We start from the raw sequence: 17231 nt of genomic DNA, 5'->3' as shown, positions 1-17231 counted from the left end.
GTGGTGTTGTGTTTGTGTGGTGGTGGTGTTGTGTTTGTGTGGTGGTGGTGTTGTGTTTGTGTGGTGGTGGTGTTGTGTTTGTGTGGTGGTGGTGTTGTGTTTGTGTGGTGGTGGTGTTGTGTTTGTGTCGTGGTGATGTGTTTGTGTGGTGGTGGTGTTGTGTTTGTGTGGTGGTGGTGTTGTGTTTGTGTGGTGTTGTGTTTGTGTGGTGGTGGTGTTGTGTTTGTGTGGTGTTGTGTTTGTGTGGTGGTGGTGTTGTGTTTGTGTGGTGGTGGTGTTGTGTTTGTGTGGTGGTGATGTTGTGTTTGTGTGGTGGTGGTGATGGTGTTGTGTTTGTGTGGTGGTGGTGTTGTGTTTGTGTGGTGGTGGTGTTGTGTTTGTGTGGTGGTGGTGGTGTTGTGTTTGTGTGGTGGTGGTGTTGTGTTTGTGTGGTGGTGGTGTTGTGTTTGTGTGGTGGTGGTGGAGTTGTGTTTGTGTGGTGGTGGTGGTGTTGTGTTTGTGTGGTGGTGGTGTTGTGTTTGTGTGGTGGTGGTGTTGTGTTTGTGTGGTGGTGGTGTTGTGTTTGTGTGGTGGTGGTGTTGTGTTTGTGTGGTGGTGATGTGTTTGTGTGGTGGTGGTGTTGTGTTTGTGTGGTGGTGGTGTTGTGTTTGTGTGGTGTTGTGTTTGTGTGGTGGTGGTGTTGTGTTTGTGTGGTGGTGGTGTTGTGTTTGTGTGGTGGTGATGTTGTGTTTGTGTGGTGGTGGTGATGGTGTTGTGTTTGTGTGGTGGTGGTGTTGTGTTTGTGTGGTGTTGTGTTTGTGTGGTGGTGATGTTGTGTTTGTGTGGTGGTGGTGTTGTGTTTGTGTGGTGGTGATGTGTTTGTGTGGTGGTGGTGTTGTGTTTGTGTGGTGGTGATGTGTTTGTGTGGTGATGGTGTTGTGTTTGTGTGGTGATGGTGTTGTGTTTGTGTGGTGGTGGTGTTGTGTTTGTGTGGTGGTGATGTGTTTGTGTGGTGGTGGTGTTGTGTTTGTGTGGTGGTGATGTGTTTGTGTGGTGATGGTGTTGTGTTTGTGTGGTGGTGGTGTTGTGTTTGTGTGGTGTTGTGTTTGTGTGGTGATGGTGTTGTGTTTGTGTGGTGGTGGTGATGTTGTGTTTGTGTGGTGGTGATGTTGTGTTTATGTGGTGGTGGTGTTGTGTTTATGTGGTGGTGGTGTTGTGTTTGTGTGGTGGTGATGTTGTGTTTGTGTGGTGGTGATGTTGTGTTTGTGTGGTGGTGATGTTGTGTTTGTGTGGTGGTGATGTTGTGTTTGTGTGGTGGTGATGTTGTGTTTATGTGGTGGTGGTGGTGATGTTGTGTTTGTGTGGTGGTGGTGTTGTGTTTGTGTTGCGTGCACATGCAAGCATCCCCCGCTCACCACCGTCGCTGCACGCACACTCACGCCAGTTCTGTCTAACCTGTTCAATTTAGCACGTCGCATTTTAATGTGTATTTTACCTGAGACCATAAACTGATGTACAAGAAAATGGCAGCAGGTCGGGAACATGATCTAATGTCATGTTTTCTGTTTATTAGGCTTCTGGTTGGTTAGGTTAGGGTACTTTAGTACGATAGTTTCTTGACAATGGAAAGTCTCGCTAGAACGAGCTTCTCCGTCTCCACCCTCCCTGCACCCACACACATGACATTATATAACATTATATCACTTACACACACACACACACACACACACACACACACACACACACACACACACACACACACACACACACACACACACACACACACACACACACACACACACACACACACACACACACACATTTAATGTAGATATGATAGAGCCCAGTAGGCTCAGGAATCTGTACACCAGTTGATTGACAGTTGAGAGGCGGGACCAAAGAGCCAAAGCTCAACCCCCGCAAGCACAAATAGGTGAGTACAAATAGGTGAGTACACCAGCAATGCTTGATCTGATATTTACCCTAAGTGAGTGGGATATAAGGGAAGTCAAGATGGAAGCACCCTTGGGAATGAGTGATCACAGTGTATTGAACTTTGAGTACCTGGTTGAGCTAGGAATTAACCCCCCCAAAAAAGAACTAGGAAACAAAAGCTGGCATACCGAAAGGGAAATTATGAGGAGATGAGAAGCTTCCTAAGGGAAATACCTTGGGACACAGACCTCAGAGCTAAGTCTGTACAAGATATGATGGACTATGTCACCCAAAAGTGTCAGGAGGCAGTAAGCAGATACATCCCGGCCCAAAAGGAAAAATCCGAGAAGCAACAGAAGAATCCATGGTATAATAGGGCATGTATGGAAGCAAAGGTACTGAACAAAAGGGCGTGGAGGAACTTCCGGAATAACAGAACACCAGAAAGCAGAGAGAGATACCAGAGAACCAGGAATGAGTATGTTAGTGTGAGAAGAGAAGCAGAGAAAAGTTATGAAAATAATATAGCAAACAAAGCCAAGACCGAACCAAAGCTACTCCACAGTCACATCAGAAGGAAAACAACAGTGAAAGAACAGGTATTGAAACTTCGAACAGGCGAGGACAGGTATACAGAGAATGACAAAGAGGTGTGTGTTATGAACTCAAGATTAGGTTCCAGGAGGTCTTCACAATAGAACAAGGTGAGGTCACTGTGCTAGGAGAAAGGGAAGTAAACTAGGCGGCCTTGGAAGAGTTCGAAATTACAAGAGAGGAGGTCAAGAGACACCTGCTGGATCTGGATGTGAGAAAGACTATTGGTCCAGATGGGATCTCGCCATGGGTATTGAAAGAGTGTGCAGGAGCACTTTGCTTGCCACTCTCCATAGTGTATAGTAGGTCACTGGAGACGGGAGACCTACCAGAAATATGGAAGACGGCGAATGTGGTCCCAATATACAAAAAAGGCGACAGACAAGAGGCACTGAACTACAGGCCAGTGTCCTTGACTTGTATACCATGCAAGGTGATGGAGAAGATCGTGAGAAAAAACCTGGTAGCACATCTGGAGAGAAGGGACTTCGTGACAAATCGCCAACATGGGTTCAGGGAGGATAAATCTTGCCTTACTGGCTTAATAGAATTCTACGACCAAGTGGCAAAGATTAAACAAGAAAGAGATGGCTGGACGTACTGCATTTTCTTGGACTGTCGGAAAGTCTTTGACACAGGACCCCATAAGAGGCTGGTACATAAGCTGGAGAAACAGGCAGGAGTAACTGGTAGGGCGCTCCTGTGGATAAGGGAGTTCCTAAGCAATAGGAAGCAGAGAGTTACAGTGAGGGGTGAGACCTCATATTGGCGTGAAGTCACCAGCGGAGTCCCACAGGGCTCTGTACTTGGACCTATCCTGTTTCTGATATACGTAAATGATCTCACGGAGGGTATAGACTCATTCCTCTCAATGTTTGCAAACGACGACATGATTATGAGAAGGATTAAGACAGAGGAGGACAGCTTGAGGCTCCAGGAAGACCTATAAAAACTGAAGGAATGGTCGAACAAATGGTTGTCAGAGTTTAACCCAAGCAAATGTAATGTAATGAAGATAGGTGTAGGGAGCAGGAGACCAGATACAAGGTATCACTTGGGAGATGAATTACTTCAAGAGTCAGAGAGAGAGAAAGACCTGAGGGTTGATATCACGCCAGACCTGTCCCCTGAAGCCCATATCAAGAGGATAACATCAGCGGCATACGCCAGGCTGGGCAACATAAGAACGGCATTCAGAAAATTGTGTAAGGAATCATTCAGAACTTTATATACCACATATGTCAGGCCAATCCTGGAGTATGCAGCCCCAGCATGCTCAATATCTAGTCACGCAGAAGACTAAACTGGAGAAGGTTCAAAGGTTTGCCACCAGACTAGTACCCGAGCTGCAAGGTATGAGCTACGAGGAGAGACTACGGGAGTTAAATCTCACGTCGCTGGAAGACAGAATAGTTAGGGGGACATGATCACCACATACAAGATTCTCAAAGGAAGTGATAGAGTAGATAAGGACATGCTATTTAACACAAGGGGCACACGCACTAGGAGACACAGGTGGAAATTGAGCGATGGGAACAGGACAGACACAGGATAGAGAATAGATGAAGTACTTCCTGAAACGAACAGAGAGAAAGATCTAGGAGTTGATATCACACCAAACCTGTCTCCTGAAGCCCACATAAAAAAATTACATCTGCGGCATATGCGAGGCTGGCTAACATCAGGACAGCGTTCAGGAACCTGTGTAAGGTATCATTCAGAAACCTTTTATACTACATATGTAAGACCAATCCTGGAGTATGCGGCCCCAGCATGGAGCCCGTACCTTGTCAAGCACAAGACAAAACTGGAAAAAGTTCAAAGGTATGCCACTAGACTAGTCCCAGAACTAAGAGGCATGAGTTACGAGGAAAGGCGGCGGGAAATGCACCTTACGACACTGGAAGACAGAAGAATAAGGGGAGACATGATCATTACCAACAAAATCCTCAGGGGAATTAACAGGGTAGATAAGGATAAACTATTCAACACTGGTGTTGCGCTAACTAGGGGACACAGGTGGAAGCTGAGTACCCAAATAAGCCACTGGGACGTTAGAATGAGTTTTTTCAGTGTCAGAGTGGTTAACAGGTGGAATGCATTAGGCAGTGATGTGGTGGAGGCTGACTCCATACACAGTTTCAAGTGTAGATATTATAGAGCCCAGTAGGCTCAGGAATCTGTACACCAGTTGATTGACAGTTGAGAGGCGGGACCAAAGAGCCAAAGCTCAACCCACGCTAGTACAATTAGGTGAGTACACACACATACACACACACACACACACACACACACACACACACACACACACACACACAGACACACACAGACACACACACACACACACACACACACACACACACACAAGAACTTTTTTAGTGTCAGAGTGGTTGACAAATGGAATGCATTAGGGGGTGATGTGGTGGAGGCTGACTCCATACACAGTTTCAAGTGTAGATATGATAGAGCCCAGTAAGCTCAGGAATCTGTACACCTGTTGATTGACGGTTGAGAGGCGGGACCAAAGAGCCAGAGCTCAACCCCCGCAAACACAACTAGGTAAGTACAACTAGGTGAGTACACACACACATCATCTCTTTCCACACTCTCCGTACACGTGCCTCTCCCCATCTCCATTCCCCAGTCCGTGTGTTCCCCATCACTGCACGTAAACAGAGGCAGCCAGAGTGCAAATATATCATTTGAACATACGTTTTGAATGTCAATATCTGAATTCATTCCTATTGGAACTACGGATAAAATCTACGGACTGCAGGAGGTACATTTCATATCCACAGACTTCGCAAAGAAGGTACAGGGGGTCGAACCCCCTTCAAGGATGGCATGAGGGCCGACTCCAACCCCACTATAACACTTTCCATCAAATCCTTTTTAATCTTAGAAAGCTTAATGAGACTAGCCGTAAACGTTTGGTCTCTACCCTTGGAGAGACTGACAGCGTGACAAAAATTCTTAAATATATGGATGTTATTATTAATCTTGTTTATTTGCTAATATTGTGTTCTTGTTAGGAGACTGTGATCAAGGTAACTGTTGTGGCAGCAGCAGCAATAACACTAACAGTATCATTAACAGTGACACTAGAAGCTGTGTTACTAACAACCCAATTATCAATACGAAAAATACTAATTAGCTTCCATTTGCTCCCAACAGTGGCACCAGATATACGGAGTGCCACGTATCCTGCCTCTGGCACTCTGCTGGCCCTCCCTGGCGATGCCCACGTGGGCATGGGGGTGGGCATGGGGGTCGAGGAGGAGGAGGAGAACTTGGGGGTTGACCCCGCGTCTTGGAGCGACTACCTTAACACCCTCTTTGACCCCGTGTTTGACCCCGGCGTGACCTCTAATGTGTCAGCCGTGGAGGGCCAGACCGCCCACCTGGTGTGTAGGGTCAATAACCTCGGCACTAAGACGGTGAGTTGTTTGTTTGTTGGTTTGTTTGTGTGTGGGGGGGGGTGTGGGGGGGGGTGTGGGGGTGTGGGGGGGGGGGTTTGTGTGTCGGGTGTGTGTGTCGGGGGTATGTGTGTGTGTGTCGGGGGGGGGGGGGGTGTGGGGTGTGTGTGTGTGTGTGTGGGGGGGGGTGTGGGTGTGTGTGGGGGGGGTGTGGGTGTGTGTGTGGGGGTGTGGGTGTGTGTGTGTGTGTGTGTGTGTGTGTGTGTGTGTGTGTGTGTGTGTGTGTGTGTGTGTGTGTGTGTGTACTCACCTATTTGTGCTTGCGGGGGTTGAGCTTTGGCTCTTTGGTCCCGCCTCTCAACTGTCAATCAACTGGTGTACAGATTCCTGAGCCTACTGGGCTCTATCATATCTACATTTGAAACTGTGTATGGAGTCAGCCTCCACCACATCACTGCCTAATGCATTCCATCCGTTAACTACTCTGACACTGAAAAAGTTCCTTCTAACGTCTCTGTGGCTCATGTGGGTACTCAGTTTCCACCTGTGTCCCCTTGTTCGCGTCCCACCAGTGTTGAATAGTTTATCCTTGTTTACCCGGTTGATTCCTCTGAGGATTTTGTAGGTTGTGATCATGTCTCCCCTTGCTCTTCTGTCTTCCAGTGTCGTAAGGTGCATTTCCCGCAGCCTTTCCTCGTAACTCATGCCTCTTCGTTCTGGGACTAGTGTAGTGGCATACCTTTGGACTTTTTCCAGCTTCGTCTTGTGCTTGACAAGGTACGGGCTCCATGCTGGGGCCGCATACTCCAGGATTGGTCTTACATATGTGGTGTACAAGATTCTGAATGATTCCTTACACAGGTTCCTGAACGCTGTTCTGATGTTAGCCAGCCTCGCATATGCCGCAGACGTTATTCTTTTTATGTGGGCTTCAGGAGACAGGTTTGGCGTGATATCAACTCTTAGATCTTTCTCTCTGTCCGTTTCATTAAGTACTTCATCTCCTATTCTGTATCCTGTGTCTGGCCTCCTGTTTCCACTGCCAAGTTTCATTACTTTGCATTTACTCGGGTTGAACTTCAACAGCCATTTGTTGGACCATTCACTCAGTCTGTCTAGGTCATCTTGTAGCCTCCTACTATCGTCCTCAGTTTCAATCCTCCTCATAATTTTTGCATCATCGGCAAACATTGAGAGAAACGATTCTATACCCTCTGGGAGATCATTTACATATATCAGAAACAGTATAGGTCCAAGGACTGACCCTTGCGGGACTGCACTCGTAACGTCTCGCCAATCCGAGACCTCACCCCTCACACTGACTCGTCTCCTGTTGCTTAGGTACTCCTGTATCCAACGGAGTACCTTCCCTTTCACTCCAGCTTTTTCACTAGCCTCTTATGTGGTACTGTATCGAAGGCTTTCTAGCAATCCAAAAATATACAGTCTGCCCACCCTTCTCTTTCTTGCCTTATTTTTGTTGCCTGGTCGTAGAATTCAAGTAACCCTGTGAGGCAGGACCTGCCATCCCTGAACCCATGTTGATGCTGTGTTACAAAGTTCTTTCGCTCCAGATGTTCCACTAGCTTTCTTTGCACAATATTCTCCATCAGCTTGTATGGAATGCAGGTTAGGGAGAAGTCGTAGTCCCTTTCTTGTATATCGGGACTACGTTAGCTGCTTTCCAAATTTTTGGCAGTTCCCCTGTTGCCAGTGATTTGTTATTTACTATAGAGTGGCAAACACAGTGCTTCTGCTCCTTCCTTTAGTATCCAAGGGGAGATTCCATCTGGGCCTATAGCCTTTGTCACATCCAACTCTAGTAAACACTTCCTTACTTCTCCGCTGGTAATCTCAAACTCTTCCAGTGGTTCCTGGTTAGCTATTCCCTCACTTATCTCTGGGATTTCTCCTTGCTCTATGGTGAAGACCTCCTGGAATTTCTTATTCAGTTTCTCACACACTTCCTTGTCGTTTGTAGTGAATCCTTCCGCCCCTTCCTTAATTTCATAACCTGTTCCTTTACTGTTGTTTTTCTCCTGGTGTGGCTATGCAGCAATTTAGGCTGAGTCTTTGCCTTGCTTGCGATGTCATTTTCGTGTTGTCTTTCTGCCTCTCTTCTCATCCTGACATATTCATTCCTGGCATTCTGGTATCTTTCTCTGCTCTCCAGTGTCCTGTTATTCCTATAGTTTCTCCATGCCCTTTTACTTTGCTGCTTAGCTAGCCTACATCTTTGATTAAACCATGGGTTTCTCATCTTCATTTCACTGTTTTCCTTTTGGACTGGGACAAACTTGTTTGCTGCGTCCTTGCATTTTTGCGTGATGTAGTCCATCATGTCTTGGGACTTGTGTGTGTGTGTGTGTGTGTATATGTGTGTGTGTGTGTGTGTATATGTGTGTGTGTGTGTGTGTGTGTGTGTGTGTGTGTGTGTGTGTGTGTGTGTGTGTGTGTGTGTGTGTGTGTGTGTGTGTGTGTGTGTGTGTGTGTGTGTGTGTGTGTGTGTGTGTGTGTGTGTGTGTGTGTGTGTGTGTGTGTATTAACCTAGTTGTGCTTGCGGGGGTTGAGCTGTGCTCTTTCGGCCCGCCTCTTAACTGTAAATCAACTGTTACTAACTACTTTTTTTCCCACACCACACCCACACACACACACGCACACCAGGAAGCAGCCCGTGACAGCTGACTAACTCCCAGGTACCTATTTACTGCTAGGTAACAGGGGCATTCGGGTGAAAGATACTCTGCCCATTGTTTCTCGCCGGCGCCAGGGATCGAACCCGGGACGACAGGATCACGCGACCAGCGTGCTGTCCGCTCAGCCACCATGCGTGTGTGCGTGTGTGTGTTTACATATATGTTTGTGTTTCAACCCACGTCGCTAAGCACGGGCCTTAATCCCCTCATAGTCTCCGAATCTCTGTACACAAAATTAAAATATATATATATATATATATATATATATATATATATATATATATATATATATATATATATATACAATTCCTATTACCAACTTCCAGCTGGCCTCTCCTGGACGCCCCGTCTCCCCTCACTTAATTAAAGATTAAACCTCTAAATTGGGCTTCCTAGTTGGGGGTGTCAGTAACGACTGTCCTCCTGAAACCTTCCTGTGAACCCCTTCCTTGTTTTTTCCTAAGTCATCAAGCAGCCCTAACAAGGCTTCCCTGGAAGTCCTAAACCATCTTTCCTGTTCCAGGGAGCCCAATACCTCCTACTCTCACCATCCTTAACCCACATGATCTAACCCTTGTTCTAGGTGTAGCGGGTCAGAGAGCACCCAAACAAGTGGTGTGTGGATGTCGTAAACATGTCTCCCCCTGGTTGTAGGTGTCGTGGATCAGACATCGTGACACCCACATCCTGACGGTGGGTTCCTTCACCTACACCAGCGACCACAGGTTCTCCGCTCTTCACCGTGAAGGAACCAACGAGTGGACGCTGCAGATACGACACCCAGTTGTTGATGACACCGGCCTCTACGAGTGCCAGGTGTCAACCAAGCCCATACGAGCCTACCTGGTCAGTCTGGAGGTTGTGGGTAAGTGTCAACCACGCCCATACGGCCCTACCTGGTCAGTCTGGAGGTTGTGGGTAAGTGTCAACCACGCCCATACGAGCCTACCTGGTCAGTCTGGAGGTTGTGGGTAAGTGTCAACCACGCCCATACGAGCCTACCTGGTCAGTCTGGAGGTTGTGGGTAAGTGTCAACCAGGCCCATACGAGCCTACCTGGTCAGTCTGGAGGTTGTGGGTAAGTGTCAACCAAGCCCATACGAGCCTACCTGGTCAGTCTGGAGGTTGTGGGTAAGTGTCAACCAGGCCCATACGAGCCTACCTGGTCAGTCTGGAGGTTGTGGGTAAGTGTCAACCAGGCCCATAGGAGCCTACCTGGTCTGTCTGGAGGTTGTGGGTAAGTGTCAACCAGGCCCATACGAGCCTACCTGGTCAGTCTGGAGGTTGTGGGTAAGTGTCAAGTGTCAACCAGGCCCATAGGAGCCTACCTGGTCAGTCTGGAGGTTGTGGGTAAGTGTCAACCAGGCCCATACCAGCCTACCTGGTCAGTCTGGAGGTTGTGGGTAAGTGTCAACCAGGCCCATAGGAGCCTACCTGGTCAGTCTGGAGGTTGTGGGTAAGTGTCAACCAAGCCCATACGAGCCTACCTGGTCAGTCTGGAGGTTGTGGGTAAGTGTCAAGTGTCAACCAGGCCCATACGAGCCTACCTGGTCAGTCTGGAGGTTGTGGGTAAGTGTCAACCACGCCCATACGAGCCTACCTGGTCAGTCTGGAGGTTGTGGGTAAGTGTCAACCAGGCCCATAGGAGCCTACCTGGTCAGTCTGGAGGTTGTGGGTAAGTGTCAACCAGGCCCATACGAGCCTACCTGGTCAGTCTGGAGGTTGTGGGTAAGTGTCAACCAGGTCCATACCAGCCTACCTGGTCAGTCTGGAGGTTGTGGGTAAGTGTCAACCAGGCCCATACGAGCCTACCTGGTCAGTCTGGAGGTTGTGGGTAAGTGTCAGGTGTCAACCAGGCCCATACCAGCCTACCTGGTCAGTCTGGAGGTTGTGGGTAAGTGTCAACCAGGCCCATACGACCCTACCTGGTCAGTCTGGAGGTTGTGGGTAAGTGTCAACCAGGACCATACGACCCTACCTGGTCAGTCTGGAGGTTGTGGGTAAGTGTCAACCAGGACCATACGACCCTACCTGGTCAGTCTGGAGGTTGTGGGTAAGTGTCAACCAGGACCATACGACCGTACCTGGTCAGTCTGGAGGTTGTGGGTAAGTGTCAACCAGGACCATACGACCCTACCTGGTCAGTCTGGAGGTTGTGGGTAAGTGTCAACCAGGACCATACGACCCTACCTGGTCAGTCTGGAGGTTGTGGGTAAGTGTCAACCAGGACCATACGACCCTACCTGGTCAGTCTGGAGGTTGTGGATAAGTGTCAACCAGGACCATACGACCCTACCTGGTCAGTCTGGAGGTTGTGGGTAAGTGTCAACCAGGCCCATACGAGCCTACCTGGTCAGTCTGGAGGTTGTGGGTAAGTGTCAACCAGGCCCATACGAGCCGACCTGGTCAGTCTGGAGGTTGTGGGTAAGTGTCAACCAGGCCCATAGGAGCCTACCTGGTCAGTCTGGAGGTTGTGGGTAAGTGTCAACCAGGCCCATACGAGCCTACCTGGTCAGTCTGGAGGTTGTGGGTAAGTGTCAACCAGGACCATACGACCCTACCTGGTCAGTCTGGAGGTTGTGGGTAAGTGTCAACCAGGACCATACGACCCTACCTGGTCAGTCTGGAGGTTGTGGGTAAGTGTCAACCAGGACCATACGAGCCTACCTGGTCAGTCTGGAGGTTGTGGGTAAGTGTCAACCAGGCCCATACGAGCCTACCTGGTCAGTCTGGAGGTTGTGGGTAAGTGTCAACCAGGACCATACGACCCTACCTGGTCAGTCTGGAGGTTGTGGGTAAGTGTCAACCAGGCCCATAGGAGCCTACCTGGTCAGTCTGGAGGTTGTGGGTAAGTGTCAACCAGGCCCATACGACCCTACCTGGTCAGTCTGGAGGTTGTGGGTAAGTGTCAACCAGGACCATACGACCCTACCTGGTCAGTCTGGAGGTTGTGGGTAAGTGTCAACCAGGACCATACGACCCTACCTGGTCAGTCTGGAGGTTGTGGGTAAGTGTCAACCAGGCCCATGCGAGCCTACCTGGTCAGTCTGGAGGTTGTGGGTAAGTGTCAACCAGGCCCATACGAGCCGACCTGGTCAGTCTGGAGGTTGTGGGTAAGTGTCAACCAGGCCCATAGGAGCCTACCTGGTCAGTCTGGAGGTTGTGGGTAAGTGTCAACCAGGCCCATACGAGCCTACCTGGTCAGTCTGGAGGTTGTGGGTAAGTGTCAACCAGGACCATACGACCCTACCTGGTCAGTCTGGAGGTTGTGGGTAAGTGTCAACCAGGACCATACGACCCTACCTGGTCAGTCTGGAGGTTGTGGGTAAGTGTCAACCAGGACCATACGAGCCTACCTGGTCAGTCTGGAGGTTGTGGGTAAGTGTCAACCAGGCCCATACGAGCCTACCTGGTCAGTCTGGAGGTTGTGGGTAAGTGTCAACCAGGACCATACGACCCTACCTGGTCAGTCTGGAGGTTGTGGGTAAGTGTCAACCAGGCCCATAGGAGCCTACCTGGTCAGTCTGGAGGTTGTGGGTAAGTGTCAACCAGGCCCATACGACCCTACCTGGTCAGTCTGGAGGTTGTGGGTAAGTGTCAACCAGGACCATACGACCCTACCTGGTCAGTCTGGAGGTTGTGGGTAAGTGTCAACCAGGACCATACGACCCTACCTGGTCAGTCTGGAGGTTGTGGGAAAGTGTCAACCAGGACCATACGACCCTACCTGGTCAGTCTGGAGGTTGTGGGTAAGTGTCAACCAGGCCCATAGGAGCCTACCTGGTCAGTCTGGAGGTTGTGGGTAAGTGTCAACCAGGCCCATAGGAGCCTACCTGGTCAGTCTGGAGGTTGTGGGTAAGTGTCAACCAGGCCCATAGGAGCCTACCTGGTCAGTCTGGAGGTTGTGGGTAAGTGTCAACCAGGACCATACGAGCCTACCTGGTCAGTCTGGAGGTTGTGGGTAAGTGTCAACCAGGCCCATAGGAGCCTACCTGGTCAGTCTGGAGGTTGTGGGTAAGTGTCAACCAGGACCATACGACCCTACCTGGTCAGTCTGGAGGTTGTGGGTAAGTGTCAACCAGGACCATACGAGCCTACCTGGTCAGTCTGGAGGTTGTGGGTAAGTGTCAACCAGGACCATACGACCCTACCTGGTCAGTCTGGAGGTTGTGGGTAAGTGTCAACCAGGACCATACGAGCCTACCTGGTCAGTCTGGAGGTTGTGGGTAAGTGTCAACCAGGACCATACCAGCCTACCTGGTCAGTCTGGAGGTTGTGGGTAAGTGTCAACCAGGACCATACGAGCCTACCTGGTCAGTCTGGAGGTTGTGGGTAAGTGTCAACCAGGACCATACCAGCCTACCTGGTCAGTCTGGAGGTTGTGGGTAAGTGTCAACCAGGACCATACCAGCCTACCTGGTCAGTCTGGAGGTTGTGGGTAAGTGTCAACCAGGACCATACGACCCTACCTGGTCAGTCTGGAGGTTGTGGGTAAGTGTCAACTAGGACCATACGACCCTACCTGGTCAGTCTGGAGGTTGTGGGTAAGTGTCAACCAGGCCCATACGACCCTACCTGGTCAGTCTGGAGGTTGTGGGTGTCAACCAGGACCATACCAGCCTACCTGGTCAGTCTGGAGGTTGTGGGTAAGTGTCAACCAGGCCCATACGACCCTACCTGGTCAGTCTGGAGGTTGTGGGTAAGTGTCAACCAGGACCATACGAGCCTACCTGGTCAGTCTGGAGGTTGTGGGTAAGTGTCAACCAGGCCCATACGACCCTACCTGGTCAGTCTGGAGGTTGTGGGTAAGTGTCAACCAGGACCATACCAGCCTACCTGGTCAGTCTGGAGGTTGTGGGTAAGTGTCAACCAGGACCATACCAGCCTACCTGGTCAGTCTGGAGGTTGTGGGTAAGTGTCAACCAGGCCCATACGACCCTACCTGGTCAGTCTGGAGGTTGTGGGTGTCAACCAGGACCATACCAGCCTACCTGGTCAGTCTGGAGGTTGTGGGTAAGTGTCAACCAGGCCCATACGACCCTACCTGGTCAGTCTGGAGGTTGTGGGTAAGTGTCAACCAGGACCATACGAGCCTACCTGGTCAGTCTGGAGGTTGTGGGTAAGTGTCAACCAGGCCCATACGACCCTACCTGGTCAGTCTGGAGGTTGTGGGTAAGTGTCAACCAGGACCATACCAGCCTACCTGGTCAGTCTGGAGGTTGTGGGTAAGTGTCAACCAGGACCATACCAGCCTACCTGGTCAGTCTGGAGGTTGTGGGTAAGTGTCAACCAGGACCATACGACCCTACCTGGTCAGTCTGGAGGTTGTGGGTAAGTGTCAACCAGGACCATACCAGCCTACCTGGTCAGTCTGGAGGTTGTGGGTAAGTGTCAACCAGGACCATACGAGCCTACCTGGTCAGTCTGGAGGTTGTGGGTAAGTGTCAACCAGGACCATACGACCCTACCTGGTCAGTCTGGAGGTTGTGGGTAAGTGTCAACCAGGCCCATACCAGCCTACCTGGTCAGTCTGGAGGTTGTTTAGTTGAATTTATATTGAAAACGATCTTATGCAAACCAAGATTAATAACCCAAATATTTTAAAATTGAAAATACAAATGTTCTTATATATAAATTTATGTTGTTGAATATGACCGAAAGGGTAAAATAAATGATTCGAACACGAATCTTCTCAATATTTCTTATGTTTTTTCTTCACTGTCGAGGGTAGATGGAAAAATTAACTCTCCAAAGTTCATTTTCACACTTTATTTATGGCCTGGCGCCTAGAAGTGTTTCGCAAGACACTTTTTTCATTTAAAAGACAATTTTACATACTTTGGTAATGCTTATATTCGGTTTTGGGGTGAGATGTTAGGACATGAGCTAATGGGTACATTGGGTGTTCTATCTTCTTGCTTCTGTGCTGGTTCGGGGTCTTGAAGTGGGTAGAATGTAATTATATGTTAATTGGCTGTTAATTGCTGGTCTTGACTTTTTGATGTGTAGTGCCTCACTGATGTCGAGTCTCCTGTTGTCGTTGTTTCTGTCGATAATTTCTGTGTTGTTTATTAAGATTTCTCTGGTGATGGTCTGGTTGTGAGAAGAGATTATATGCTCCTTGATTAAGCCCTGTTATTTGTGCATTGTTAATCGCCTATAAAGAGACATTGTTGTCTTGCCTATATACTGAAATCTTTGGGGCTGACAGTCCCCAAGTGGGCATGTGAAGGCATAGACGACGTTGGTTTCTTTCAAGGCGTTCTGTTTGGTGTCTGGGGAGTTCTTTATGAGTAGGTTGACCGTTTACTTGTTTTTGTAGTAAATTGTGAATAGTATCTTCTGATTTGTGTCTGTGGAGATAACGTTCCTAGTAATAATATCTTTCAGTACACTTTCCTCCGTTTTAGTACTCTCTCGTTCTCTACTGCGTAGACCTGTTGGTATACCTCGGTGTGGTGGCAGGTTTACGCAGACCGGCTCACAGTATTCCCGCACCATTTTATTTCCACATTAACGTAATGTAAATTTGATTGTTCATATTGTTTGTTTTTCACATGTTGAAGAGAGCCAAGCCTGGATATTATTTTTGTTTTGTAAATTATTTAAAATAAATTTTCATAAGTAAAGTATTTTAAATTTTGTTCTCTCTATGCGTTATCCTTCAGTTTCCTCAGTGTGGAGTTAAAATAGCAGTCTAACATTTTTTTTTACCTTTATTTTCTTTTTTTTTTATGTGAGAGGCATTCCATTTGCCCTAGAGAGAGAGACTGCGATACCATCCATTTTTCACGTCACATAAATTGGGGGCCTGTCCGGGATGCCTCGCTCGGGTAATGTTTCTAGACTCTTCACCTAAAGTTGTGGTAATTGTACTTGGCTTTATTACAAGTTTATCTTCTCGGAACTTTTATTTTTTGAGTAATTTTGATGGTGCTTTATATTATTTACCTTCCAGGTGTAGCAGTTTAAAATGTTGGATTGACTTTGGATTACGTGATGTCTTGTGGCCAGTCATACTCGTAATTGGTTCTTCCATAATCTTTGCTATATCCTGTGATTTCCACCTTATTCTCATCCCTACAGGAGACTTTCTCATTCAGACAGATCACCCCCTTAGGTACCCCTTAGGGAGCCGGTCGGCCGAGCGGACAGCACGCGGGACTTGTGATCCTGTGGTCCTGGGTTCGATCCCAGGCGCCGGCGAGAAACAATGGGCAGAGTTTCTTGCACCCTATGCCCCTGTTACCTAGCAGTAAAATAGGTACCTGGGTGTTAGTCAGCTGTCACGGGCTGCTTCCTTGGGGTGGAGGCCTGGTCGAGGACCGGGCCGCGGGGACACTAAAGCCCCGAAATCATCTCAAGATAACCTCAAGATAACCCTGATACTTTTGTCTGTCTCTGGGTTAAAAATCGTACACGTCTTTGCAACCCAAACATAGGAGGATATAGAGGGTCAAAGTTCCTCTCGCACGGACTATGTTGTAAGGTTGGGACCCTTACAGCAGTTCTCGTCATTAATTGACACTTCGCACCCCTACGCGTCAGTCAGAGATTATGGTACTTACAAAGGTAGGGCGTTAACATTCTTTTCCAGAGCACAAAGAGTGTTAATTCTGTAAGTACTATCTAGTTTTAGTAGAAAACCCCTTACCTTTGTTCTCGTTATTTAGAAACTAGGTAAGAAATCCCTACATTCTTTGGACTACCTCCGAGACAATTATGTTTCACAATTTAAGTAGGATCCCTCTTGCCCTTATCCTCGTCATATAGAGTGCCGGGTACAAGATTCCCTACTTCCTTGAAACACTTAGTTTCATTTTTGATCTTAATCAATTCAATTTACTTAGTCAATTCACTTACTAAAGTAATTGTTGTAACCCTTCCTACCTACCGGAAGCTTCCCTTCCGGTTTGTTGTAACCTTTCACATGCAATTAAGTTAATGCCTTCTTTTGGTGAGGCAGAGGGAGATGTATTTTTTTTTTTTTTTTTTTTTTTTTTTTTTTTTACTTCATTTGAGGCTCTGGCTACCGAACTTAGCTGGCCTCAGGATCAGTGGTCTGTGCTTCTCAGGTCTCATTTAACACGTAGAGCTGCCGTGACTCTCAGTACTATAGCGTCTTAAACCGACTACAAGGTATTGAAACAGGCAGTACTGGATGCCTACCTCCTCTCTATCGAGACCTACAGACGTAAGTTAAGGGATTATCTTAAAGCAAGTGCTACTACTCTCTAGTTTGCAAATACCAAAAAGAGATATTTCATGAAGTGGCTGGACGCAGCACAAGTCTAAACCTTTACAGATCTCGTCAACCTCATCTTGGTGGAAGAATTCGGTAGGCGTGTACCTAATCCCATACGTCTCTACCTAGCAGATATGGAAGAAACCGACCTTACTAGATGTGCACAGTTGGCTGACTCCTACAGTCTTATTCACAGAGTACCATCCGACACACCTTCTAGTAAGACAACCTGGTCTAGTCCTGCAAAAGTGAGTACCAGCAATGTGAACTTGTTGTATTGCAAATACTGCAGAACCTATGGACAAACTATGGAAAAGTGTCCTAAGAACAAAGGCGTCAGTGAAACTCCTAAACCCAAATCGACTCC

At 48.2% G+C, this 17231-nt stretch overlaps 1 protein-coding gene across 1 annotated transcript in view; it reads left to right on the top strand.

The window, feature by feature from the left end:
* LOC123750837 (zwei Ig domain protein zig-8) overlaps nt 1–17231 on the top strand; it is a 75763-nt gene that overhangs the window by 47399 nt on the left and 11133 nt on the right. Inside the window, exons 2-3 of the mRNA XM_069334145.1 lie at nt 5683–5945; nt 9275–9485. Of these exons, the coding sequence (XP_069190246.1) occupies nt 5683–5945; nt 9275–9485 (474 nt within the window). The remainder of the gene's footprint in view (nt 1–5682; nt 5946–9274; nt 9486–17231) is intronic.

The sequence above is a fragment of the Procambarus clarkii genome, chromosome 31 (assembly GCF_040958095.1).
Source record: "Procambarus clarkii isolate CNS0578487 chromosome 31, FALCON_Pclarkii_2.0, whole genome shotgun sequence".
Taxonomy (NCBI): Eukaryota; Metazoa; Arthropoda; class Malacostraca; order Decapoda; family Cambaridae; genus Procambarus; species Procambarus clarkii.
Note: the sequence above shows the minus strand (reverse complement) of the source record. Positions and strands in the feature narration are given on the sequence as shown.